Source organism: Staurois parvus, unplaced genomic scaffold (genome assembly GCF_062004578.1).
Source record: "Staurois parvus isolate SC_StPar_1 unplaced genomic scaffold, SC_StPar_1.0 ptg000019l, whole genome shotgun sequence".
Lineage (NCBI taxonomy): Eukaryota > Metazoa > Chordata > Amphibia > Anura > Ranidae > Staurois > Staurois parvus.
The window spans coordinates 3,610,160-3,637,224 of record NW_028317815.1 but is presented as its reverse complement, the minus strand read 5'-3'; the positions used below and the strand labels follow the sequence as shown (position 1 = coordinate 3,637,224).

Below are 27,065 nucleotides of genomic sequence, written 5' to 3'. Positions count from 1 at the left end.
TCAAAAACGCACCAGTACGTGCCAAAAATGCACCAGAACGTGCCACAGACGCACCAGAATGCGCTAAAAATGCATCTGGACTGCGTTTCTATAGTGTGAACCAGCCCTAAAACACTAATGAGAAATTCCACGTATGGATTTTTATTACATAGTTACAATGGTCCAGCTTGAACCAAAGTAAATATGTATATACCAGACCTGGCTGATGACCCTGGAAATCACCGAAGTAGACATCGCTATTCTAGTGATCTTCATTTTCTTCAATGGTCTCATTCTAAGACTTGCCCTGCAGCATTCTGAACAGAGGGGGTTGGCTGCTTGGAACAGGCTTCATTCATAGAATGCTTTGCATTTTTTGAATGAATACAAAATTTTCTGTAATAGACTGGGATTGTAACATCGCCCTGCCTCTCCAACTCATCCAGTCAGAGAATGTTCTGCATTCATTTAGAAAATGAACCAGCATATTTTGAATGGCGCTCATGCTGAGTGGCCAATCTCCTGTGGTCAGAATGCAAGAGGTCACTCGCTCAGCACGGTACATGGAAGTAAGTGGATAAAACTAGAGTAGTGGTGTCTACTTCAGTGAATTCCAGCTTCCAGGGGCATTGCCTAGGTATTGTATATACAGTGCATTCATAAAGCATTCAGATACCCTTCACTTTTTTTAAATTTTGTTGTAGCCTGATACTACAGTTGTTTAAATAATTTTTTATCTCAATCTACACTCAGAACCCCATAATGACAACAGTGAAAACAGAATTGTAGAAATGTTTGCAAATGTATGAAAAAGGAAAAATTTAAATATTACATTGGCATATGTATTCAGACACTTTGCAACAACATTTGAAATTTAACTCAGGTGTCTCCCATTTCTGTTAATCGTTGCTGAGATGTCTATACACCTTGATTGGAGTACACCTGTGATAAATTAAACTGAATGGACATGATTTGGAAAAACACACATCTCTCTATAAAAGGACTCACAGCTGACAATGCATATCATATCAGAGCAAAATCCAGGATTATTGCAAGTCACAGATCTGGGGAAGGGTACAAAAATTCTGCTGCACTGAAGGTTTCCAAAAGTACAGTGGCCTCCTTAATTCTCAAATGGAAGAAATTTGCCACAACCAGGACTTCCAAGAACTGGTCGCCCAGCCAATTGAGCAATCGGAAGAGAAGGTCCTTAGTAAGACAGGCGACAAAGAACCTGATGGTCACTCTGACTGAGATCCAGAGATCATGTGTGGAGATGGGACAAAGTTCCAGAAGGACAACCATCACTGCAGGCCTCCACTGATCTGGGCTTTATGGCAGAGTGGCTAGGCAAAAGCCTCTCCTCAGTGCAAAGCACATGAAAGCCCACGCTTGGAGTTTGCAAAAAAGCACTTGAAAGACTCTCAGACTGTGAGTAACAAAATTCTTGTCTGATGAAACCAAGATTGAACTGTTTGTCCTCCATTCTAAATGTTATGTCAGGAGGAAACCAGACACTGCTTATCACCTGCCCAATACATCCCAACAGTGAAGCATGGTGGTGGCAGCATCATGTTGTGGGATTTTATTTAGTAGCAGGGACTGGGAGACTGGTCAGGGTTGAGGGAAAGCTGAATGGAGCAAAGTACAGAGAGCTTCAGACGTCAGACTAGGCTGAAGGTTCACTTTTCATCGCGATAACGATCTTAAAAACACTGCCAAGACAACACAGGAGTGGCTTAAGGACAACACTGTGAATGTCCTAGAGTGGCCCAGCCAGAGTCCTGACTTGAACGCTATTGAAAACCTGAAAATGGCTGTCTACCGACGGTCCCCATCCAACCTGACTGAGCTTGAGAGGATTTGCAAAGAAGAATTGCAGAAAATCCCCCAATCCTGGTGTGCAAAGCTTGTCAAGTCATACCCAGAAAGACTCAAAGCTGTAATTGCTTTCTGTTTTCACTTTGACATTATGGGGTGCGGAATGTAGATTAATAGAAAAAAAAAAGATTAATATAAACAACTGTAGTATCAGGCTGCAACATAACAAAATGTAAAAAAGAGTGAAGAGGGTCTGAATACTTTATGAATGCATTGTAAATAGTTACACTGGTTCAGGCTGGACCAATGTAACTATTTATAAAATAGCTGGAATTTCTCTTTAAATGTGCTAAATTAATGATTTGAGGAACATGACTGGTGGCTGGAAATAAACAATAGAAAGAGAAGTTTGAAAGCTGTTGTTTTTGATACTTACTCTGTGAATGATCCCCGCTGAATGGATATACTGTGGAAATCAAATGTATAGCTTTTAAATTATTAAGCATTTCAGTTCTAAAAACATAATCAAACATAAAAGTTTCTTAAAATGTACTTCCTTGATTTCATGTCCCAGGCTTAAATGTCAATCTGTTTACTGTTGGTGATCTACTTAAATCCATATGGAATAGATATGCATGTCCTTTACAGAATTCTCCACAGGAATATATGCAGAACACAACCTATGACCAGTGTGAACACGCAACTAAACTTTTCTGGTTTACTGGTCTCTCTGAGGGTCACCGTAAAGCCAAAAGCAGATCTTCCCATCAAGCTCCTAAATAGCAGAATGGGCAGACAGTGTAGCTACATGCTACAATAGAACTGCACATTAAGGTAACACTACAGCTTCAATAACATCTAAGCATCTTATAAAAACATAACAATGACTATTCATATTCATTGCAGAACACAACAGATGTGGTTGATATGTAAAAGGCATACATATTCTATGGTTTGGTTGGCAAAGATTTAACTACATATAATCTTGAATGGAAATTTTACTCCTAAAACTAATAAATACGATGCTTATTGCCTTCACAGCAATCTGATAAGAGTGTGAGGATGATATACTGTATTAAAGAAAACCTGTATTTTGCTCATGCTTTACATCTTCCCTTTCAAGCAGCACATATGCATCTTATTTTTTCCTCTGTATTTTCTTTACATACCAGGAATGAGGAAAAAACTTCTGGGTACAAAGAAACATGTGATTTACTCTATGTGTCAGTGATGGTCTTTGGTCATTTGTTAATTGATGGAACATGGAAGTGGGAAGATTCCAGAGTGAATGCTCTCACAGGATCAAATCTAACACAGGGTTGTCTTTATTCACTCTTGGTGGCTGAATAGTGTGGAAGGGGTATGAAAGAAGGGGAAGAGAACAGAAATATATGCTGCTGTTGAGGAAGAATTAAAGAGAACATGTCTGTATGCTCTGCATGGGCACAGCTCAAGTTCACTTCAATTTTATCCAAATAATTGTGACATCATAAAGTTGGACAGTACCATCCTTCCCTGCTCTGGTGGGCTCCAAAGCAACAGCAGATTTTGCTGTGACTACAAATAATACTGACAAGCTATGTAATAAACATAGGACGGTATTTGGAAATAAGACACTGCCACCCAGTGACACAGCTATAGTCTTCACAATTAAAGCTGACAGAATCGCTAAGTTCCAGATAAGACACCTTTTTTTTCCCTTTTTATTACACAAAGATAATGCCAATGGAGCAGTAATGTTTTCAGCATAAAGTCAAGAAACAAAACATACTGAGTGATAGAAACACACTGCACAAAGACAGGCTCACTGCTGCATGTGCTGCTCCTTAGCAGCCCTTTGTACAGGACTCTTAGTTTACATCCTCTATTTTCAGCAGGTAAAAAAAGCGAAGTGAGGCCACAGACTAGCAGAATACTGCATTTTGCACAGTCTCAGTCTTGTGGTCTGCCACAGTAAGAATAGTCTGAGTGTTGCTGCATGCTTACATCGTCCAGGCCCTGGGCACAGAGAATGATGGGCAGCTAGCAATGTAAACTTCCAGAAAAGCAGCTATGAGTAAACACTGTTTTTCCCTAGTCGGTGCCTACAAGCAGGTAGTGTCTTCTTTTAAGCCGACCATACATGGATATCAATTGGACCGGTTCAGCAGGGACTGGACAAATTTCAATCTATGTGTGGGCAGGCTGATTGTACCCAAGTCGAACCATCTATCGACTTGGGTACATCCAGCCTGCTGGATTTTTCTGCATGCGATCACTTCCAGCAGCTATAGCTGCTAGCAGTAGTCATTGTATCCTGCCAGCCGGGAAGGCTTTCTGCACCCCCTCGCTGGCAAAATACAATAGCGCTTAGGGAGGGATTCCCCAGTCAACACCTGTGGTGGAAGGAAAGAAAATCAATTAATCTATGGCTTGCCTTGGTCAAGAGGCTCTTTACAATAAATATACACTGAAATAAGTATTGTGTCAAATACCTTGAGGCCCCGAAGCAGCTGATATATTAGGAATTGGATATGGTCATCTGTCAGCTTTTGGCACTTTACAATATTATTCAGGTCTGCACCCATCAGATTGGTTACTAGGTACCTGCAAATCATAAGAAGTACAGTTATGGTGCTTTACTATTAGTGCTTGAACACAATACATGATGTATGTGCACAGGGCTGCAGGTTTCTTCTGTGCCATAATATACAAGTAGTTAATCAGTGCCACAGAGGTCCTCTTTGTGATAACACTGGACAACAAATTTTCTCAAAAGTTTTGCTTCCTGAAGGACCCCTTCAAACTGAACAAAAGTATAGCTTCAGAATGACTGTGTCATGTAGGGATCTTGAGAAATATGAAATTAACTTTTAATGACTTTTATAATGTACCTAATCACATAATGTTTCTGAGAAGCTGCAGGAATTCAACATGGCTACAAGTGTTTGGGCTCGTTCACACTTGACTGTTTTACCAACTCTTGCCAAACACCCCTATAGCGTTTGGCAAGCGTTGGTCCGGCGTTTGTGGAGCGTTTTTTAATGCTCGGCAAACGCTCCACAAACGCTGCATGCATGGTTCAGAGGCAGTTGCTAGGCGTTTGCCGAGAGTTAAAAACGCCCCACAAATGCCTATAATGAAGTTTGGATGGTGTTACCACTCCGCAAACGCCCCGCAACTGCACCGCAAACGCCGGCCGGGCGTTTGCGGAGCTGCACCATAGACTAGAATAGGAGACTTCAACGCCTCCTGACTCGACCAGAGGCGTCAGTTTTGCCGCACCGTGACGCGTCGTTACCACTCCCGTTAGAACAGCACCATGTGCTGCAATGGGTAGAATTGTCCGAGGCGTTTGGGAAGCGGTAAAAACGCTTCCCAAACGCCTTTCTGCCGCTTGAAAACAAGGCTAGTGTGAACCTAGCCTTTTGCTGTTGATTTTCCTTTGTACTCAGTGTCTTTGTGAAACTTTTCACCATGTTCGTTACTGACTGCATCTAGATGTTCAGTCCAAGTGTGAATACAGAAAATGATTAATGCTATACAGTGCGCTAATAGAAATTACTCAGATGTGTACGAGAGTAGCTGCTAATTATACAATCTTTTATCTCCCTAAAGCAGGGACATAAATGTTAACCAATGCCATATATTTTATGCCATATTTTGTTTTATAGCTACAATACACCTCCCTCTCTTTACCAAGGTGTCCAAAATACTTCTTATGTGAACATACACAAAGTGTTCCCTTTATGCCAAACTATTATGTTAACACTTTGGTACTACAAAACACCTCCCTCTTTCCTGCGTTTGTATTGTATTAAACACTTTCCCTAATTTGTGTATGTGAAAAATATCAGAATATAACTTATATTTAACTAAATAAACAAATTGTATGATCCTACATTGCAATAAATTACTTTTCCATCAAGTGCTTTCAATAGTGCAATCCTTACACAAAGTGCTTTAAGTCTCTTAAACCAGTGCAGTTCGTCACACTAAGTACTCCAAACAAAGTGCCATTTCTCCCAAATCTAGTGACATTCGAGCTCCCCTCTCTTTGGTCCCCACTCACAGAAGTTCCAGGACCCCTTATTACAAAGTAGATCACTAGCGCTTTGTTATCCACCACTCTCCTCCAGGTGTATGTACTCTGCCAGTGCTGGGTTTCTATCCACTCCTTACGCCTCCATACCACCAGACAATATAGAAGAAACCATAGAGCAATCTCCCATAATTATACTGTTTATTAAAAGGTACTCTTACAAATAAAATCACACTTACAAAATGTAGACTTGCATGCAACTGCAAGTAACAGTGCTTAGTTTGTGTGTCCGCGACGCTCCTGCATTCCACGGACTGGACACGAGGAACTGAAAGTGACCCAGAACGCAAGAGCGTCCCGGACACACAAACTAAGCTTTGTTGCTTGCAACTGCATGCAAGTCTACATATTTTGTGTGATTTAAATTGTAAGAGTACCTTTTAAAAAACAGTATAACAAAGAACTAGGGACAAAACCTTTTTTAAAATTTTAGATAAAATAAGGGAGGGTTTTAACTCCTGTCAGTACTTTTTTGCCATCTGTGTCTAACTGGGGAGATTTCCCTTCACTTAATGTCCCATAGCCAAAACAGGAAGTGAGAGGAAATCCCTTCAAAGTGAGGGAATCCTTAATTGTCACCACGGCCACCAGAACAACATCCTCATCAGAAGATTTCCCTTCCATTCTGTCTTGGCGACAATCCAAAATTTGGGATTTTATTTCACGTTCAATTTCAGTGATATTGGTGTATAGGACAGAGTGGGTGAATCTTCTGAATAAGGGGACAGAAATCCTGACGGGTGTTCAAATCCCTCACCACCAATCTAAAATAAGAAAAGTTTTGCATTTAGTTATATTTTAATTTTGGCATCAGTTATTCTTGGAAACATCTATCTCAAATAATGAAAACCTTCACCTTACTTGTTCATCGCTTTCACAAAATTTTTTAATTTTATGTGAAGCAGAGGCAAACATATCTTTGTTGGGTAAAACCAAATTTTTCTTTTGGAGTTGCCATTTCTTTTTAACTACCTGACCGCCACCCTATAGCAGATGTACTGCTACAGGGCGGCACGGCTGGGAAAAATCACACACACGTATATATATATATATATATATATATATATGATTTGCATTTCCAGGTAGGGGGCCTCCCTATCCGCACTGCTAATGGCTGCTGGGGATGCAATCACCGGGTCCCATCCGGAACTCAGGGATTGTCGGCAAAGCTGACAGGAGAGAGACCTGTGTGTAAACAACACAGGTTTCTATCCTGTCAGCATGTCTCCCAAGTAAAGCAGCACACAATGTAAAACACACACAGCACACTGTTAATCCTTTGATCGCCCCAGATGATAACCCCTTCATGCTTAGTGTCATTAGTACAGTGTCAGTGCTTTTTATTAGCACTGATCACTATATTAGCGTCACTGGGGATGTCAGTGGCAGTCAGTCAGTTCCCACCCAGTGGCAGAATGACCGCCGCAGTCCCCCTATAAGTCGCTTTTTTCTGCCATTACTAGTATGAATAAATAAATAAAAATTCCAGTGTATATAGTGCCATTTGTTGCAGTTCTGGGTAGGGGGCGGCCGCAATCCACGTGCACGCCCTACCTGCGCCGCTGTTTGCGGCCTCGGCTGTCAGTGACCGGGTCCCAGCCAGTGATTACTAGCCGGGACCCGATAATCGAGGAGCATTACCGACGGAGGGAGAGAACTGTAAGTAAATAATACAGTTCTCTCCCCTGTCAGCTCCTGCACACTGCTATGCATAGTTTTGCATAGTAGAGCCATGGAAAGCAGTGTGCTTACAGTGAAGCACAGACACACAGCACATAGTTAACCCTTTGATTGCCCCTGATGTTAACCCCTTGCTGCCCAGTGTCATTAGTACAGTTTCAGTGCTTTTCATTGTACTGGTGTCACTGGGGATGTCAGTGACACCAAGTCAGTTCCCCCAGTGTCAGAATGCCCAACGCAGTCCCGCTATAAGTCGCTGATAGCTGCCATTACTAGTAAAAGATATGTTTTATAGCAAAAAGTAAAAAATTTGTTTTTTTTTTCTTTTTCAAAATTGTCTTTTTTTGTTTATAAAAAATAAAAACTGCAGAGGTGATCAAATACCACCTAAAGCTCTGTTTGTGGGGAAAAAAATTACACAAATATAGTTTATGTACAGTGTTGCATGACTGCACAATTGTCAGTTAAAGTAACACAGTGCCATATCGCAAAAAATGGCCTGGTCAGGAAGGGGGGGGGGGGGTAAATCCTCTGGAGGGCAAGTGGTAAATGTAATGCAACTCTCTTGCATGGCTACATTCCTAATATTCGAATATGTAACAACATTATTGGTATAATAGAGTTGCATTCCAAGCAGCAGATCTTTAAGATCTACACATATATTCCAGTCGTATTTGGTGTACTGGATGTGCTTCAAAAATAGTTCCATGTTTTTATATGTTTCATGTGTGCATTACAGCGAACAGGTATTGCAAACTGCAAAAACAGACGATTTGTATAAAATGGTATGTGACAGGTTAAATTACAAGTTTTCTTCGTGATTAGCAGCCCATAAGATGCATCAAAAAAATGTAAGGAAGGAAGCAAGCAAGCAAAATCTTTGTTGTCCAGTTTAATCTTTGCAACATACTACAGGTGGTCAATTACTGAGGGTCTGTGAATCCGATTTCTCCCAATAAGACAACTTATTTGCAAGATACAGTCAGTGTATGTGTTTAAAAAGCTTGGTGTTACTTCAATGTGCAGTAAGACATGACCGTTAATATTTAATGTAGAATATAAATATCACCGTGCAGGTGTTATCATGATTAGTAGTATCCATCAGGTAATGAGCGCAGCCAGCAGAACTATGCTGATGCATTTGAATTCTGTGTCTCCTCAGAATGAAGAAAAGATGAGCTGGAAAATATTAAATATTAACCATGGAATACTTACACTTCATTGAAGGTTTCAACGGATGTTGATGGAGTAAACACATCCAGCAGACCTATTACCTATAGGAAAGCAAAAACATTTTTACTATGGTAACACAAAAATGGGAAAATATCACGTCATGCTCAGGTTTCAGCCCCTGGAGGATCAGCACTATATAACATAGGAAAAATATTTTGTATAAAAACACTCATCTGCCCTAAAATAGATTCATCCTGCCTATAAATAGAGCATCTGTCCCACAATATATTCATCATATCTATAAATAGAGCATCTGTCCTAAAATAGTGAATTCATAAATAGAACAGGCCTTGACAAATCTTACCCAGAAGTAGCAGCCAGCTTTAAAAACCTAGAATCTAACCCTATGCAAACTGTAAATGAATATAGGTGATCCCAACATGAACCAGAGTTATAAATGTTCAGTAGGGCTCCATCCACAAGGATCCACCTATGCTTAAAAGATCAATCATGCTTGGCCTATCCCTTCAACAGGTAAATGTGATGCAAGAAAAAAAAATTAACCCAATATGCAATGATTCCTTGCACTGTGCATACACCCCCAGGATCTCAATCACTCTCCACTTGGCTGTATTTCAGGACCCCAAAGGAGGAGCAGATATAGTCCATGTCTAATCAGACATCTTAGATAACCATGTCTGATTGTTACAGTTTCACCTCCCTATCAGCCAGCACCACCAGTGTCTATGGCAAATCGTCTTCTAAAGTCTAAACTGGTATGTCCCATAATGTGATTTATGAGTGACCTCCTGATAAGTTTGAATGTTGTTTGCATGTCTCCAGCAAGCAGCATAGCAGGATCATCAGACACAAACCTCTGGCCTGGATGCAGCAGAGTGCTTTTACCTTTTCTTTCTGCAGCTGCTTCAAGCCTCCACTAGATGGAGACAAAGGGAAGCCAACAGATGGACTTCTGATTTATCCCAATGAAAAGTTGGTCTCATTCTTCCCCTAGACTCCCGCTCCCTTTACCATGCCTCTATGAGAGCTGATTCACATATGTGTGGTGCGGAATGGAGCTCAGGTTTCACAGATCAGGTCAGGTTTACATGAGGTTTAGGACAGGATTAGATCCTGTTCACACATGTGCGGTTTAGAAACGGTTCCCATAGAAGTCAATAGCCTGTAAATCGCACCTGAACCTGAAGGCACTGCTAAGAAATCATACAGAACTCTTTTTTCAAACTGCACTGAATCTGCACCACCAGTGCACCGGACATATGTGAACAGGCACCATAGGAAGCAATGTTATTTCGCATGTCATGCAGATTGGATGCGGTTCAAACTGCATCCAATCCGCTTATGTGAACCGGCACGGAGAACGTTCCTCCTCACTTTCTGTTTTAGGGACAATATCTTACCAGAGAGAGGAAACCTGCAATAGCGAACCCGGCAACAATAAAATCAGTGACATATGTTCTAGCATTCCCCTACTAAACCTATGGCCCCTGTACCTTTAAAACCCTCTAAACTGAAGCCCCCCCCATCCATTCGTGATGAGAGGTAGTTGTTGCTCAGACCAAATTAACCAGTGTCAAGTAAATGAAAATATTTTTATCACTACCTAGGCTTTTACTTGATACACTACTTTAATTATTGCCCTGCTCAGACTTCCAATTAAAGGTGGACAAATGGACATTTTTTTCAAACTTTAATGTTTTTAATTCCTAAACATTCTTTTTAAACTGTTAATATAAAATTATTATCTGCTGGCACTGTTAGTGACAGTTGTTTACAAACAAAGCCATGCAACAAGCATATCATAGGCGACATTGTAGCTACAAGCTCAAGAACCACACTGTTTGATTCCAGATAGGTAGTCTGCCAGGGCAGCTGTCCGTAAAGGCACAGACCTAGAATAAGCAGTGCACTCAATGATGACTCCAAATTGAAATGTAGGATTTAGACCTCATCCATAATAGTGCGATTTCAGATGTGACTAAAGCCACACAGAATTGCATGACACTGGAAATCACATTAATTGTAAATGGTGCTTGCTCACATCAATGCAGCATAGCACGTTTTTGGAAAAGGTACATGTGCTACTTTGGTGCGATTGCAGGGCGATTGGCCCAATAGACTTCAATGCATGTAAAACATATTTTTAGTGCATTTTTGACAGAATTTTGTGTATAAAATTCAGTCTCCTTCTCCTACAAGAAAACTAATGAAGCATGAAATAGAAGGCAAAAACTGAACTGATAATCGGAGCAAGTCGAAGCTGCACTAGGGTTAACCTAGCCCAATGTTCTGCACAATATAAAAGCCCCCAATCCTACACTAAACTCCCCCCCCAAGCCTAAAAGCCTCTCCCCCCAATCCTTTTCTCTCATAATCCAAAGCCTCAAACTAAACTAGGGATGAAACAACTGATTGACAATAAAATTAGTTGTCAACTATATTCATTAATCGATTAATTAGTCAGAGATTAGTTGGCCTGCATACAGAATGCATTATTTGTTTACATATCAGGAAATACAGTGCAACACACATACAGCTCTGTATACGGTCCATACATGTCAGTAAGGGCCTGAAAACTTGTGACTGTGAGAGGAGCAATGCCTCATGGGACATGTAGTCCTGGGCAGGAGAAGGAAGTGATTTAAAGTGGTTCTAAAGGCAGAAGTTTATTTCTACCTTTCTACAGGGGCACTCCATTCTATACTTTTACTGCTTGCTAAAGGGGAACTCTGAAGGTAGGAGGAGCCAGAAGCACTGGCAGGGGGACCCCAGAAAAGAAGGATTAGGGCTGCTCTGTGCTAAACTATTACACAGAACTGGTAAGTATAACATGTTTGTACTGAAAACAAATCCAACATTTACAATCACTTTAAGGGCTCTGTGCAGGGAAGATCAGCATCTGAACCCAGAGAAGCTGAGATAGACTGGATGTAATATAAAGCATTACAATTAAAAGTAAAAGTTTACCAGTACTGTGCATTATATTTAAAATGGTATCTATGCAAAAAGATTCAGCCTTTAGTACTACTTTAATACCAAAGTTTTATATTCCCCACTGTTCATATAGCTTCATCCCCCATACCCTGTATTTCCTACTTCTGGATATATTTATTATGAATATAATATATATACACACACACACACACACACGTATTATTTTCACCATTTAATTGTATAAATTAAACCCTTATAGTGATTATATAATGTTTTGTACTATACTAATCTTTGTTTTTTAAGCCCATCATGACAGGTGATACAAAAACATGCTGCTGCTACTAAATGTTTTAGTGACAGCAGGCGCACATAGCTTGCATCGGGCTACATTACTATGACTAGGGACTCTGTCATGTATATTAGAATACAGTTCTGTCTAAAAATTTGCAATAGTGTTTTAGATCTTTTTACTTTTTTTTTCTTTAAATAAAAATGTTGATGTCTGATGTGTACCATATTCAACCTCTAATCGTATATACAGTATATCTCTTCGGGCTGTTATTCTCACAATGGATTAGATATTATGTTTCCTAACCATATAGCTGGTTATTTATATTTACCACTGCATACAGATATTCAAGAACACAACTTTACATATTAACTAAAATTATACACACTTTTTTGAAGTTTTTTTCAAAATTAGCCGCCAGGGCTGCTGCCAGCAGTTGCACCACCTAACTATAGAGATGAAGATTGCGATGGCTTCCGATTGCGCAACGGATCAAATTTAAAATCCTAACACTGACGTACAAAGCTGTCCACCATACTGCCCCGAACTACATCACTGACCTAATATCCAAGTACCGCCCAGCACGCACACTCCGCTCCTCACAAGACCTCCTTCTCTCTAGTTCCCTGGTCTCCTCCTCCCATGCCCGCCTCCAGGACTTCTCCAGGGTGTCACCCATCCTCTGGAACTCCCTTCCCCAACCCATCAGATTATCACCTACTCTCCTCTCCTTTAGGCGCACCCTGAAAACCCATCTCTTCAGGGAAGCCTACCTCACCCCCTGCTAACTTGCTGACCTCCTCCACTCTTCCTACCACTCCATCCCCCACAGCTATCTCCTCCTGTACCACTATCCCATCCCTTCTAGATTGTAAGCTCGAAAGAGCAGGGCCCTCGATCCCCTCATGTTTTGCATTGTATTGGTATTGTTCTGTCACATGTTCTGTCCCCCTTTGTAATGTACAGCGCTGAGTGAACTATTGGCGCTTTATAAATACTGTATAATAATAATGAAGGAAGAACTTCTGTTCCCTGATCATCTCTATGCTATACGAAACTGAAAATGATGAGGATTTGGTCACTTCTGGTTTAGGCTGTTTGTTAACTAGTCATTGCTGGCTATTAAAGTAGACACTCCATTAAGAGAGCCTGTCACGGCCCATGCAATCCCTTGTGATAGCAATTATGTTGAAAAAAAAATAAAAAAGGTACAGTGTTAAAACAATACATTTAAATAAAATATATATTTTTTTTAATTTTAAAGCATCCCTGTCCCTCCGTGCAAATACGAATTCACATGTAGGTCGCACATGCATATGTAAATGGTGATCACACCACACATGAGGTATCTTTGCAAATGTTAGAGTGAGAACAATAATTCCAACACCTCCTATGTAACTCTAAACTGGTAAGGCTTTGAAATCTTTACCCATGGATAATTTCATGTTTTGTAGTTTGCCATCATTCCACAGTTGTGCACAATGTTAAAGCGTGAGATGTGAAGTATCTATTTACTCTGCATAACATCATCTTTTATATTTTACAAAAAATTGGGTATTATATTGTGTTTGTGTGCACTAAAATGTATTAAAGCCTATTTTTTTCTGAAACAGGTAGGTATACTTCCGCTTTAATCCTTCAAAAAAACCCCAACATGGGGTTCCATTTGGACGCATCAGAGATGCCATCAAAAATGAATTAACCACTCGCCCTCCAGAGGATTTACCCCCCTTCCTGACCAGGCCATTTTTTGCATTACAGCGCTGCGTTACTTTAACTGACAATTGCATGGTTATGCAACTCTGCACCCAAATTAAATTTACAGCCTATTTTCCCCACGAATTGAGCTTTCTTTCGGTGGCATTTGATCGCCTGTGCATTTTTAATTGTTTGTGCTATAAAGAAGAAAAAAAAAAAAAGTGACAATTTTGAGAAAAAAAACAATATTTCTGACTTTTTTGCTATTAAACATGTCATGTTAAAAAAAATAAAATTTCATCATAAATTTAGGCCAAAATGTATTCTGCTACATGTCTTTGCTAAAAACAAAATCCCAACATGTGCAAATTAAATGGTTTACGTGAAAGTTTTAGCGTTAACAAATGGCAGTATAGATACTGGAATTTTTTTTTTTACCAGTAATGGCGGCAATTAGCAACTTATAGTGGGACTGCAACAGGCATTCTGACACTGGGGGGGAACTAACTTGGTGTCAATGACATCCCCAGTGACACCAATGCAGTGATCAGTTCTAAAAAAAAAAAAAGCACTGACATTGTACTAATGGCATTGGGCAGGAAGGGGTTAACATGAGGGTGATCAAAGGGTTACCTGTGTGCTGTTTTACTTGTCTGTGCTTCACTGTAATCACACTGCTTTGGATGGCTGTGCTGTGCACAGCCATCCAAACCAGTGTGCACAAGCTGACAGGGAGGAGAACTGTATTGTTTACATATGCTCGGCAATCACCGGGCCGGGACCCAGTGATTGACAGCCACGGATGGCGGCCCGGGTAGGGCGCGTGCTCCCTACTCAGAAATGCAAAATCATGTATATATACAAACACGCACACATATACATACATACACATAAATACACGTGTGATTTTGCACACCCATGTCGCCCTGTGCTGTCTGGAAGCAGTTACAATTCCAAAAAATGTAAACAAACAAGGCAGAGGATATGGGTGACTCTTTTTCACAGCAGCAATGACTGGTTGTTGTGGTGCGCTAAAATGACCAAATGACACAGTCTGCCCGCATCATAGCAATCATTGACATCACTGCTTGCTAGGGAGCTGGCTGGCCAGCACAGTCTCCATGGATTCCCCTCCCCCATACCAGGGTCAGTGTGTTGGTGGTTTTTATAATACATCTACATTTTATTCTACAAAGAGACAGTCTACTACTGATTAGAACACAAGCCTGGTGCAGGAGATGTGCACAAGCCAAAGACCGTAAAATAAGATATTTATGGATTAGCCCCACATTATAATCAGATAATATGTCAGAGATAAAACCATAAAGAGAAAAGGCTGAGGATGATTTGCAGATTTATATCTTAAAAAATGAAATTGTATCTATCCCTTATACCATTTTTTGTCAGTTTTAAAAGGGAGGCAACAACATTAAACCACTTGGAATGCAGGATCCTTGCCTTCATGAAGAGGAAACACAAGCTGGTTATATGTTAAGATGCAGTACAAGCAATTAAAAAAAAACTATGTATGGGGCATAAACCATCACAGCAGAGAAACTTAGGAAAGCAACACTACAGGAGATCTGATGGCGTGAAAATTTATTTTATATTCACTACTGCCATCTGCAGATTCTGCTGACTGCAAAAATAAACACACAATGTGCTGAATAGTGAATGGGCTTTAAATAAACAAACCAGAGTTAGTGGTAACAATGAATAGGAGGGTACCATAAGGGCTCTTCTAAGCCCAACTTCAGTCAGTGTATTTTTAGGCTATATTTCCTATGTGTGTAAAAATTGTACTGATCTCATTACGCATGTTTCATTCTAGCACAAAACTTCCTGTATAATGATCAAATATACTTGCATAAAATTGTCTTTTTTTCCTTCTCTCTAATACCTGCATTTTGCATATATGTATGTACTCAAATGCAGATTTTTGGATTTTGTGTCACGGATCTGCCCATTTAAAAACAATGCAGCTGTGTTCAGATTGGTAAAGAAGAAACGCTTGTATGCTCATGTGCGAAAAGCCTTATACTCACAGTTCTATGGTTTGGTAAATCCATATGAAAAATGCAACAGTCTTTCCGTGGAGTTATCATACACAGTTGTGCTCAAATGTTTGCATACTCTGGCAGAAATCGTGAAATTTTGGCATTGATATTGAAAATATGACTGATCATGCCGAAAAACTGTCTTTTATTTAAGGATAGTGATCATATGAAGCCATTACTTATCACATAGTTGTTTGGCTCCTTTTTAAATAATAATGATAACAGAAATCATCCAATGGCCCGGATCAAACGTTTACATACCCTGGAATGTTTGGCCTTGGTGCAGACATACAAGGTGACAAACCCAGGTTAAAATGGCAATTAGAAGTTAATTTCCCACATTTGTGGCTTTTAAATTACAATTACCATTTGTGTATAAAGTTTCAATGAGTTTGTTAACTCATACATGGATGCACTGAGCAGGCTAGATACTGAACCATGAATGGTCAAGTTGCCAAAAAGAAGCCTTTACCGCACCAATGCCAGAAAAAATCCCGGTTATAATATACCCGACAACACCTTGACAAGCCTCACTGGGCTATTTTTGTGGCATTGGCGCAGTAAAAGCTTCTTTATGGAAACTCGACCATGCATCTCATTTGTGTTAAAGTATCTTCGTATTGTCTTCCTTGAAACAATCACATTGTCTTTTTTCCAGAGCAGCTTGTTTTTACCGGTGGGTTCTTCTTTGTATTCCGAACAATTTTTCTGGCAGTTGAGGCTGCAATCTTTTTTTGTCTACTTGACCTTGGTTCGGTATCAAGAGATCCCCGAATTTTCCACTTCTTAATAGATGAGTGAACAGTACTGGTTGGCATATTCAAGGCTTTGGACATCTTTTTATGTCCTTTTCCATCTTTATAACGTTCCATTATCTTGTTACCTTCTTTTCTACTCCCCATGGCTCAGTATCTATCCTGCTCACTGCATCCACGTGAGAGCTAACAAACTCATTGACTATTTATACACATATACTAATTGAAATTTAAAAAGCCACAGATCTGGGAAATTAACCATTAATTGTTATTTTAACCTGTGTGTGTCACCTTGTGTATTTGTACCGAGGCTAAACATTCCAGGGTATGTAAACTTTTGATCAGGGCCATTTGGGTGATTTCTGTTAGTATGATTTAAAAAGGAGCCAAACAAATAAGTGATAGTAAAAGGATTCATATGATCACTATTCTTAATTAAAAGTTTTAAAAATTAAAAAGTTTTTTTGCCATGATCAGTCATATTTTCAATATTAATGCCAGAATTTCACAATTTTTGCCAGGGTATGCAAACTTTTGAGCACAACTGTATACACGCACTGTAAAACTTTTAGCATTTATTAAATCATCATAAGACCAGACTGGGGTTTTCAGGCTTTTATGTCTAATTGAATAATAAAATAATGTGTACGCATTACCCCATAAGTTTTTCATTCACATTTAGCCATCTAATAATGCCAATGGTTTTTACTTTCAGGTGTGTACACTGGAAATTATTTTAATGGAGCAGTCATCAAGAGAAGTTTCTCTTTGTTCTCAGTACAATTATTTGCCTTGATTTGTTTGCAAGAGAATTTAATTAGCATTCAAGCTTATGCCCAGTAAAACTATGGACTGCATTATGCTAGTAAAAAAAGGCATAAACACAATGTCAGCAGTGAGACTGAGACAATATAGTCAGAACAGAAAAGCTCTTACTTTACAGAAAGCTCTGAACACATGCTGGGCAACCTCATCCTTAAAAGGACCATCTCGATACAGGAAAGTACAGGAAGAGGAGGCAGATGGCTTACCAGTTACAGTTTGTGCTCATGGTTAGCATTACTGATTGCACTAGAACTGCTGTTGACTCTGGAAGAATGAAGTGTGGCACAGATGTAAATGGAGTTCTACTAAACTGTATGAGACATGTGGATACATGTACCTCAGTATGTATTAAAAGAGGTGAAGTAAACTAAAGGACCTCTGGACTAATTCTATAAAGAAGTCTGAAAAGTAAAGAGCAGTTAATCACCAGCACCAGTTAACAGTTTATCTTGCATCACTTTGGCTTTAGTAGATTAAAATTTGACTGCACATTGCACTTCTCTTCAGAAATAAAGTGTATTGAAAAAACCAGTTAAAGCGGTAGTAAACCATAAAAACTAAACAAAACTGGTACCTCTGTAGGCTCATGTCATAATGTGCTAGCATGCACCACATACTATGACATTATGACCGACTTACCCAAGAAACAGATCCCTCCAGTGATGCGCCGCTGACCACTGACAGGGATTCTATCTTCACCTGGTCTTCCTTTTCGGTTTGTTGGCTCTGGCCGTTTGAATGGCTGAGATGTGAAGCTGTCACTTCCGTCCATGTGCATGCAAGAGTCACTGTTGTGGCACAGCTCCCTCATGCAGGCCCTATGCTGTCCATTGAGAGTGCAGTGCGCCATGAAGTCAACGGCTGCTACAGATGTAAATATCTCCTAAATGACACACGTTTAGGAGATATTGACTGTACCTACAGGTAAGCCTTATTATAGATATAAAGATAAAAAGCGGAGTTTACTACTGCTTCAATATTTTTTTCCTCACTTCAGTCAATGTTTCTCTGTGGTTAGACAAGCACATTCCTTACAGAGTTTAGGAGAGCAATGTTTGAGTTCTGTGGCAATCTGTGCAAAGCACTCAGGTGTAATCAAAACTGCCGGCAGTACCAGACTTATGTGATGGAGTAAACGTAAACAGCCACACTCTCCTCATCAAATGGAAGTGACTTCAGAATGAAATTATTCCCGGGTCTCCCCACTCACAAGGCAGCAAGATTTTTTTTGTCCTCTGTCTTGCGGCTAGCAAAATACTGGATAAATACCATTTTGACTTTTAACTAAATATAAAATGCTTATCAGAAGTAACAGTAGAGAACCGAATATCAACATATATATTCTTTAAAGTGGGCCACGCTATTTGATAGACTGGTGATTGCGTATTATGACACAACACTGATATTAATTAGTGCATTTCATCCAAAAAAGCCACTACTTACATTTTCATGCTTCATGTGTTTGAGCAAACGCAGCTCCCGATATGTCCGCCGTGCATGGACCAGTGACTGAAACGGCCTGGATAATTTTTTTACTGCTACCTTTTGCCTTGTTTTGGTGTCATATGCAGAGCTAAAAGAAAAAAAATAAAACACAAAATATAAGTTCAATTATTCATTCAGTGAACATCAGGATGTTACACTTGTACACTGCCAGTAGCACATTCAAAGTGCAGTGTAAACTCTCAGCAACGCCCAGAACGATGTAACACCAACAAGCATGTTATATCATCAGTGGCCAGCCAACAATAGGGGACAGAAGATGCTGAATGTGGAAGAAGAGGCAAAGATGGCGGCAGCAGCAATGGGGATGGTGGAGCTGTAAGTGCTGAAAGAGGGCAAACCATTGGGCAGAGGTAAGTCTACTATAATGTGCATTCATGATATGTAAGAGCTGCTGAAGCTGCTTATCCATGCTGCCATTCTGTTTTAAAGTAAGCAACAAAGAGCAAATCCAACTAATACGTACTAAGAAGTTACAGCAACAATTTGTTTCTTTTGGAAAGGCTATTAAGCCCTGGTTAACACTGATGCAACTTGTCATGCGATTTGACCATTCAAATCTCATGACAAATCCCATCCAAAAAATGGCGATGGAACCATTCTAATCAGTGTGACTCCAATGAAGTCACACCGATTAGAAAAGTAGCTCCTGCACTACTTTTGCCGATTTGGCGTGCGACTTGCATAGACATCTGTGCATGAAGTCGCACAGATGTCTATCAAGTCGCACTGCCATCCGACTTTGAAATCGTGCGACTTCAAGTGAAGTCACACGATTTCAAAGTTGGATCCAGTGTGAACCGGGGCTTAAACCGTATGACTATAGGCAGACTGAAGTAAGCACTCCTGTCAGTATAATTGTTTATCCCAACTTCTGTAACTGTCACCTTTGATGAACAACTTTGAAAAGACTTGTGCTCTAGAGTGTTATATCATATGCAACCAGGGATGGTTGTACCTTACTTCAGATCATCCTGCATCTTTTTGCATAAGAAAAGACCTGCACTTGTACAGAAGACAATAAAACCATCTTCTGTAATGCTTATTTATAATGGCTGCCTGGGTCAGGAATTAATACACTATTACCATGACTGTAGTTACCAGCGCATCATGGTTGTAGAAAGAACAAATCATAATCACACTGCCTAGTTATACATCAGTAACTGTGCTTGTTATGACACTAACAGGTCAGGAATATACATGTGATAGGGCTGCCAATGTGCACTGATAGCTACAGTCAAGAAGAGGCTTCATGGGTGCAGTGGCTCGTACAGCGTGAATGAGCACCTTGTTAATATGTCTGGAGCTGCCTGGAGCTTTGGGCAGGCAGCCTATGTCTCCCTATGGAGGTGCAGCTGCTGTACAGACAAAACCATTTGTCCCAATGTGACAGGGGTGCAGAGGCAGGTGAGCCACCCCAAATGCTGACAGCGTATGTTCAGGGCTGGGCCATTCATTCACCCCTGCATACCTGTCATCTTAAGATGAGCGTCTGGATCTGTGCAGCAGTTGTGTCCCCATAGAGAGACATGGGCTGCCTGTAAGCAGCTCCTGGTGTTGCCAGCTGCATAAACAAGGTACTAATTCGAGCTATATGGACTACAGTGCCTATGTGAATGAACCCCAACAGGGCAATTTACCAAGACTGGAGCAGCCAAAATCTGGCTCACCTCTGTATGACAACCAATAAGCTTCTACCATTCATTTTCAAAACTTAACCAAGCTGATTGGTTACTATGCACAGCTGCTCCAACTTTAGCAATTTCCCTTCTAAGGCATCAAAGCCTTTATTTGGGATACTGTAAACACAGTCCAACTAGATACAAACATACTAACGATACCTGGTGTGCACTACACCTATGAAGACACTTGGAGGTCATTTAGAAAAAGGATGTATAAATATTTGCAACACTAGAATGAAATCAGTGTGTTATACTTTGTAAACAAAACAATAATTTAACAAAATAAAATAATCACTGTATTGTACTGTGCGAATGATAATAATTTGACATAATAAAGTGATCCAAAGTGTGCAAAAGGAAAGTGTGAACAATCTGCAATATCAGTCTATAGTCTTTAAAAGTGAAGTCCACCAACCAGGGGCGGACTGACAACTCATGGGGCCCACGGGCAATAGGGGATCATGGGGCCCCTGTGTCCTTGCCCAAACTCAAAAAAGCCTATGAAAAAAGTACCAGGGGCATCTCATGGGGCCACCTACTGACCCCGGGCCTTCGGGCAGTGCCCGAGTTTCCAAATGGTCAGTCCGCCCCTGCCACCAACAAATAAATGTTCAATATGAAGTATGTTTCCAGTGATATCCAATTTAGGTGACACTCCCAGTGATTAACCAGTGCTGTTCCCATCACCTTAAAGCTGGCCATACATTAAAACACTTATTCAATTTACTTTAGATTTACCTTCAACTACATGGTACAAGGGCTTGATTGCATACAACTTGAAAGTGTTTAGGTTTGACCTCATATTATATTGTTTTGGTAAATCTAAAGGAAAAAAACTGTATAATGCATAGCCAGCCTTAGGTAATTAGTGCACTTACTGGACCCAATATCCCACACAGAGGTATAATTGGCTTACATAAATCCATTTCCCACTGCAGAGAGGCTGCTGGAGATGCTCATATCTCATCTTCCTGTGCTCCCTTCTGCCTGTCAGCCTCACAGACATCCAGGCGAAACACTGCTTAATTACCAAATCGGACACTGCCACTCCAACTCGCCTGTTGGTCTCCCAAATGCCATACAAAGTGAGAAAAAGCTGCAATATATTGCAGCTCTTATAAAACAGAAGACCAAACAAAACAAGAGCACTCAAATAGCCAGCAACATACACTCAGGAGAATGCCGCTGCTCACAATGAGACTTAAGTGTGTATTTGTGCGACAACTGTGTGTACTCAACTCAATGGAACTGTTGTTAATATGGTTATACACCATCATTTATAATTGTTTAATGTATGAGCTGAATGTGATTTCTGATATCCGATATCGAGGGGGGGTGGTTTATCGAGCATAGATGTGTTATATATATTTTAGAGTGGGGGTCAGCAACCAGTAGATCTCGGCCAGGTGACTGGTAGATCACGATCCTGGCTTGCTGAGCCGCCATCCCAGAGCATCAGAGTGCAATGCAGAGGGACTACATGTAAAGTTGGAGCTGTAGTAGGGAGCAAGAGCTGCATAAGCCGATGCCTCCTCTGTAGTTCCGGCTCCTGTTCCATGTGGAGTGATACCAACTGCACTCCACCTCTTATCCTGGCTAGCAGTCTCCAGAGTGGTGCCAGCAGCAGGAGAGAAGAGATCAGGTCAGTGTGAAGCAATACACTGGGCATAATAGAATAGGGCTGCATTGATGCGGATGTGTTGCGGTTTACGACACGGTACTGTGGCAATTAGAGGTTTAAATCTGTGCCCGGTGATCTTTGACTTCTCTCATGTTGTTCAGGTAGATTTCCACCTCTTTATGGTTGCCTAAACTGTTTTAGAGCATTTAGAAAATAGTAAACAAAGGCTGAATAAATGTTTAAAATGTTGAAAAGCAACCAACTGCTGTGGGGAACTGCTCCAGTTCTATAAGTTACTCTCAATTACTGTCAATATAGTAAGCCCTTTACAAACATCATCTATGCAACAAGCTTGACCAAATTTTTATTTTGTAGTACACTGTGTGAAGGTTCTCCTTTTCAGTGCAAGGACAATAAAACATATGTACACATTAATTCTATCACCTGAAAAAAGTTAGGTACATATACAGAAAATGAAGACCTAAAGCCTGCTTTTGCCATTGAGGCAGCTGATAGTTTTGACACAGGATACTATGTGGTTTAGCTGCACAAACAAAGCAGACTGAGGTTTGTAAGAACCTGACCAACCACTCACTCCACAGTCTATTACACAGATGCATTTCCTGACTCACAACAACCTACAGATACTTCTGGATAGTAGTAATATAAAAGTGCAGGGAGGATCACATCACAGACCAGGAAAACCTGTTCCAAATTCAACATCATTTTTTATAGTTCAGCTATTGACCCAAAGCTTTTACCCTGCCATTACATTAAATGAAAATGACAAGCTACCTTATAATAAATGGACTCCTTAATTACTAAATGATTAAAAAAATAACCTCTAGTTTCTAAAACAGGCCTGAGCCAATCTGAAGAATAGGGTAGTCAACACAATTAAATGCCGACTCCCAACCTTTCTGAGACATGCTCATTTTTTTTTAACCTCAAAAGATGGAACATATCACCTGGCCCTTCAACGCTGAATACACACGGGCCAAAACGGTTGATTTGGCAGAAACTGGATGACTTGAAACTGGATGACTTTTGGCCTATGTGTACAGCTGTCTGTTCTACAAAAGCTGGTCTTACTACCAGGCTTCTATTGAACAGGCATGATGGAAAACCAGCATTCGATTAGTGTGTACTGGGGAGGGGGTGTCAGTCCCCTCCTCTGAACACAAAGGCACAGCAGGGGAGATCGCTGCACTAACATCCCCTGTGTTAGTATGGTGATCTCTGGGTTGAATGAAAAATAAAAACTTCTAGTGTGTATCCAGCTTAAAAGACTCGGTTGGAATCCAGATTATGCCTCAATTATGTGGCACATAAATACCTACCAACCTTACTTACATCCAATATGTGCACAGCTGAATATGCTTCAAAGCCTGAGTTCATGATAATGGTACTTACCAGAGCTTTTTGCTACTACAGAAAAAAAAGCTGAAGAAATTTAGCATTCCTTTACCATGAAGTACAGACTGAACAATAAAGGGAGCCTAAGTGCCCTGTTATCCCTGTGTTCTCCCCTTCTGTAAGCATGTCCCTAAGGCTAAACTAATCCTTTGTGCAAAGTATTAGAGCTCAGACTGGCTCAGCCTCTGGTACTGACCCTTTCTCCCCCAGTCTAATGCCACAATGAAAAAACTGGAAGAAAAAAAGAAAAAAAAAAAACAATTTAAAAAAAAAAAAAAACACACTCAGAGCAATCGTCCAATAATCTGTTCATCAGTACACAGCTTTCAAGAGCCGATAACGCCAGTCCATGCAAAATTATCCAAAGGGACAAGCATAAACATTTTTCTTGTAAGATAAAAGAACAAACTATTTTTGTTTAAGCAATAAAATAAATGAAGTGACCAAGACCGCACATGATCGGAAACATGAAAACAACCTGGAAGGAAATAGGGCAACAAAAATAATCTTCATATGAAACAAAAATGCCCCAAATACAAAAAAACATTATTTTCAGGACGTGAGGAGAACAAATTTACGTGTTGAGATTAATGCACGAATATGCCACCACATCCCAACTGGGTATAGCCGAAGGTGTGACAGAGGGGTTAAACATACATGACATCACTTCTGATTACATGCTGGTACGTTGCTACGCACATGGAAAGTTCTACTGGGTCGTACGAGAATTTTTGTATGCTTAGTGGCACTCTCGTATTCGTTATGAGAGTAGCATGCAAAAAAATGCAAACAATCATTTGTCTGATTTTCTCATGGTGTGTGCTAGACATTAGTACTTCTGCAGATTCAACAATTCATGGTTTACTGAAAAAAGAAAAAAAAGAAAAAAAAAAGAGTTTGTACAAGGGCCAAACCGCATTTAAAAAGAGGAGTGAAGATAACACTGTGCCTAGTACTCAGACTTGTGCTATACTCCACCCCCAAAGGTATGGTGCCACTCACCCGTAGACAGTGACCTGTGTTTTACAAGATGGTAAAAACGCAGTTTTGTAGCAAATGTGTCTTTCACATCAGGGTCTTCTTCCAACAGGCGAGGTCCAAAGACTGGCAAGGACAGAAATTACTGCCAATAATGAAGTACATCTCAGACCCACATTTAATGCATACCTGACTAGATTAATTGTCTTTCAGATTATAAGGAGCCATTCACATCAGTGGGGTATTGCATGATAACATGTTGGCTCAATGCAGTAACATTCACTCTGAATGCCACCCAACACACGTTCACACTACCATGTGTTGCAATGTGCTGCTGAAAAAAAACTTCATGCATGATTTTTGGCCTGTTGTCGTTCATTAGGCAACCCATTTAAATGAATGTGCTGCCTTAGCATAATGCTTGTTAACACGTGTGCATTTAAAGTGGAACTAAAGTCACCATACTTAAAAGGAAAAAAATAGCCAAAGCTATTTCGGCTATACTTCTCCTGTAGATCACAGGAGTGCAGTTCATTCTACACTCCTGTCACCTGCTTTCAGTCAACAGTGGGCTAAAGTCTACTGTCGGCTGATGTCACAGAACCAGTCCAGGCTCAAAAAATATCCCGACCACATGGTTGGGATCCACCTAGATGCCTGGACTGGCACCTGGCTTACCCTCTCATCAATCCACTGGAGGACTTAGCCAGCCCCTGCCGTCCTCTCCACAGCCCAGACCTCCTGTGAGTGCTGGAGGGGCAGAGCTGACAGCTGGTGACTGACAGTCCCCAACTCTCTGCTCAGAGCAGAGGGGAGAACTGAGAAATCAGAGGTGTTTGATCGCTCAGTTCTCACTTCAGAGACAAAGGGTAACAGATGCAGGAGCATCTGATTGATGCTGAATCCACCTAGGTGAGTAAAAATGATTTTTTTTTTAAAATATAAGTCCTTACTTCTCTTTTAACTCCTTCCAGGTTCTGGTCCTTGGCTGCCTCGATTGGCAGGGGTGGGATGATGTATGTGCATGAAGAGGAGTTAGTTGTCCCTGCACGAAGGAGCCATGTTGTCAATGTAAAATGGACATGCCACAGAAGACTGCAAGCAGGTAAGTAGGTTTATTTTATTGCAAAACAGACATTACATGTCTCTTCTGTGATAAAAAGCCTGCCTGCTTGTTTTTTTTTTCAGTTCCGCTTTGAGGCACTGCAGTGGCCTGGTCTAATGTGAATGAGTGCTAAAACATGTGGAATCTCTCAAATATTTATTACAGGTACTTATAGCGCTGTCGATTTACGCAGCACTTTACATATATATTGTACATTCACATCAGTCCCTATCCCTCAAGGGGCATACAATCTAAGGTCCCTAAATTACATTTATACATACACATACTGCAGACAATTTAGACAGGATCCAATTAACCTACCATTGTGTCTTTGGAGTGTGGGAGGAAACTGGGATTCAAACCAACGACCCTGGTGCTGCCAGGCGGAAGTGCTAACCATTTAGCCACTGTGCCGCCCGCAAATATAAGAACACGTGTAGATTCCTCCTAGTGTTTTTAGTGGGGCTGCTAGCATCAAGGTAGGAAGATTTAATTGTGGCTCCTTCCTACCATGGAGCTTATCAGATGTAGTCACTGTTCAAGAACTCAAGCGGAAATGGGTGCTGCAGCTGCTCAATAAAATAGCTGACGGTGGAGATGACCCCATCCACTCTCATTAGCATTGATGGGGGAATCAGCTGATTTCTCAAGCCATGTATGGTCAGCCTTACTCCAACAGTGATACCACCCTGATAAGTGTAGGGTTTACTGGTAAGAATAATGTTATGCATCTCATGATGTCACAATGCACTGTCACATTTCAGCAGCCAGTATAATCTTCTCATACTTTGTGGCTGAAAAGCAGTATGTACATCAAATCTGCCATATAGGCAGCCCATTGGACAACAATAGAAGCTTGCATGGAAGGCTGAGCACGCTGCCAATTACAAGGCAATGGTTTATTGCTGTCAGCCTGTAACAGGAAATGATGTTAACAGCAAGATCTCCAAGTACAAAACTTTGCAACCGTCAAAAAAAAAAGATGATTTGCTTAAGAAAACGTACTGAAAAATAGATTGAGTTTATGTACTTTAATACATTTAAATTAATATATCATTTTATCAATCCATATCCCATTAGAAAATTATTTGGTAACCAAGATATTAGTAAACAGAGAAAAAATTAAGTGGGCATGTTTCTTTTGGCACCATTAATTTCCAAAATCCAAACAGTTAAAAAGATACAGCTAGTGCACACCTGTATTTACAACATGCATGAAACAAAACTAAACACTACTTGTATTAAACGAACACTCATCATGCTTTCATCTACTTCATTTTCCAGAAAAATTAGGACAGTTGGATTACAAAACACAAGAAAACTTACTCGATATCTAGGTTGCAATAAAAAATAAATGTTGTAAAATAATGCTCTAAACCAGTGGTTCTCAATCTTCCTAATGCCGTGACCCTTTAATACAGTTCCTCATGTTGTGGTGACCCCCAAC

At 40.4% G+C, this 27,065-nt stretch overlaps 1 protein-coding gene across 1 annotated transcript in view; it reads right to left on the bottom strand.

Moving 5' to 3' along the window:
• MAPK11 (mitogen-activated protein kinase 11) overlaps positions 1-27,065 on the bottom strand; it is a 54,531-nt gene that overhangs the window by 19,041 nt on the left and 8,425 nt on the right. Inside the window, exons 2-5 of the mRNA XM_089684500.1 lie at positions 18,757-18,886; positions 8,777-8,835; positions 4,275-4,386; positions 2,237-2,266 (exon numbers count right to left, since the gene is read on the bottom strand). Coding sequence (XP_089540626.1) covers positions 2,237-2,266; positions 4,275-4,386; positions 8,777-8,835; positions 18,757-18,886 — 331 coding nt within the window. The remainder of the gene's footprint in view (positions 1-2,236; positions 2,267-4,274; positions 4,387-8,776; positions 8,836-18,756; positions 18,887-27,065) is intronic.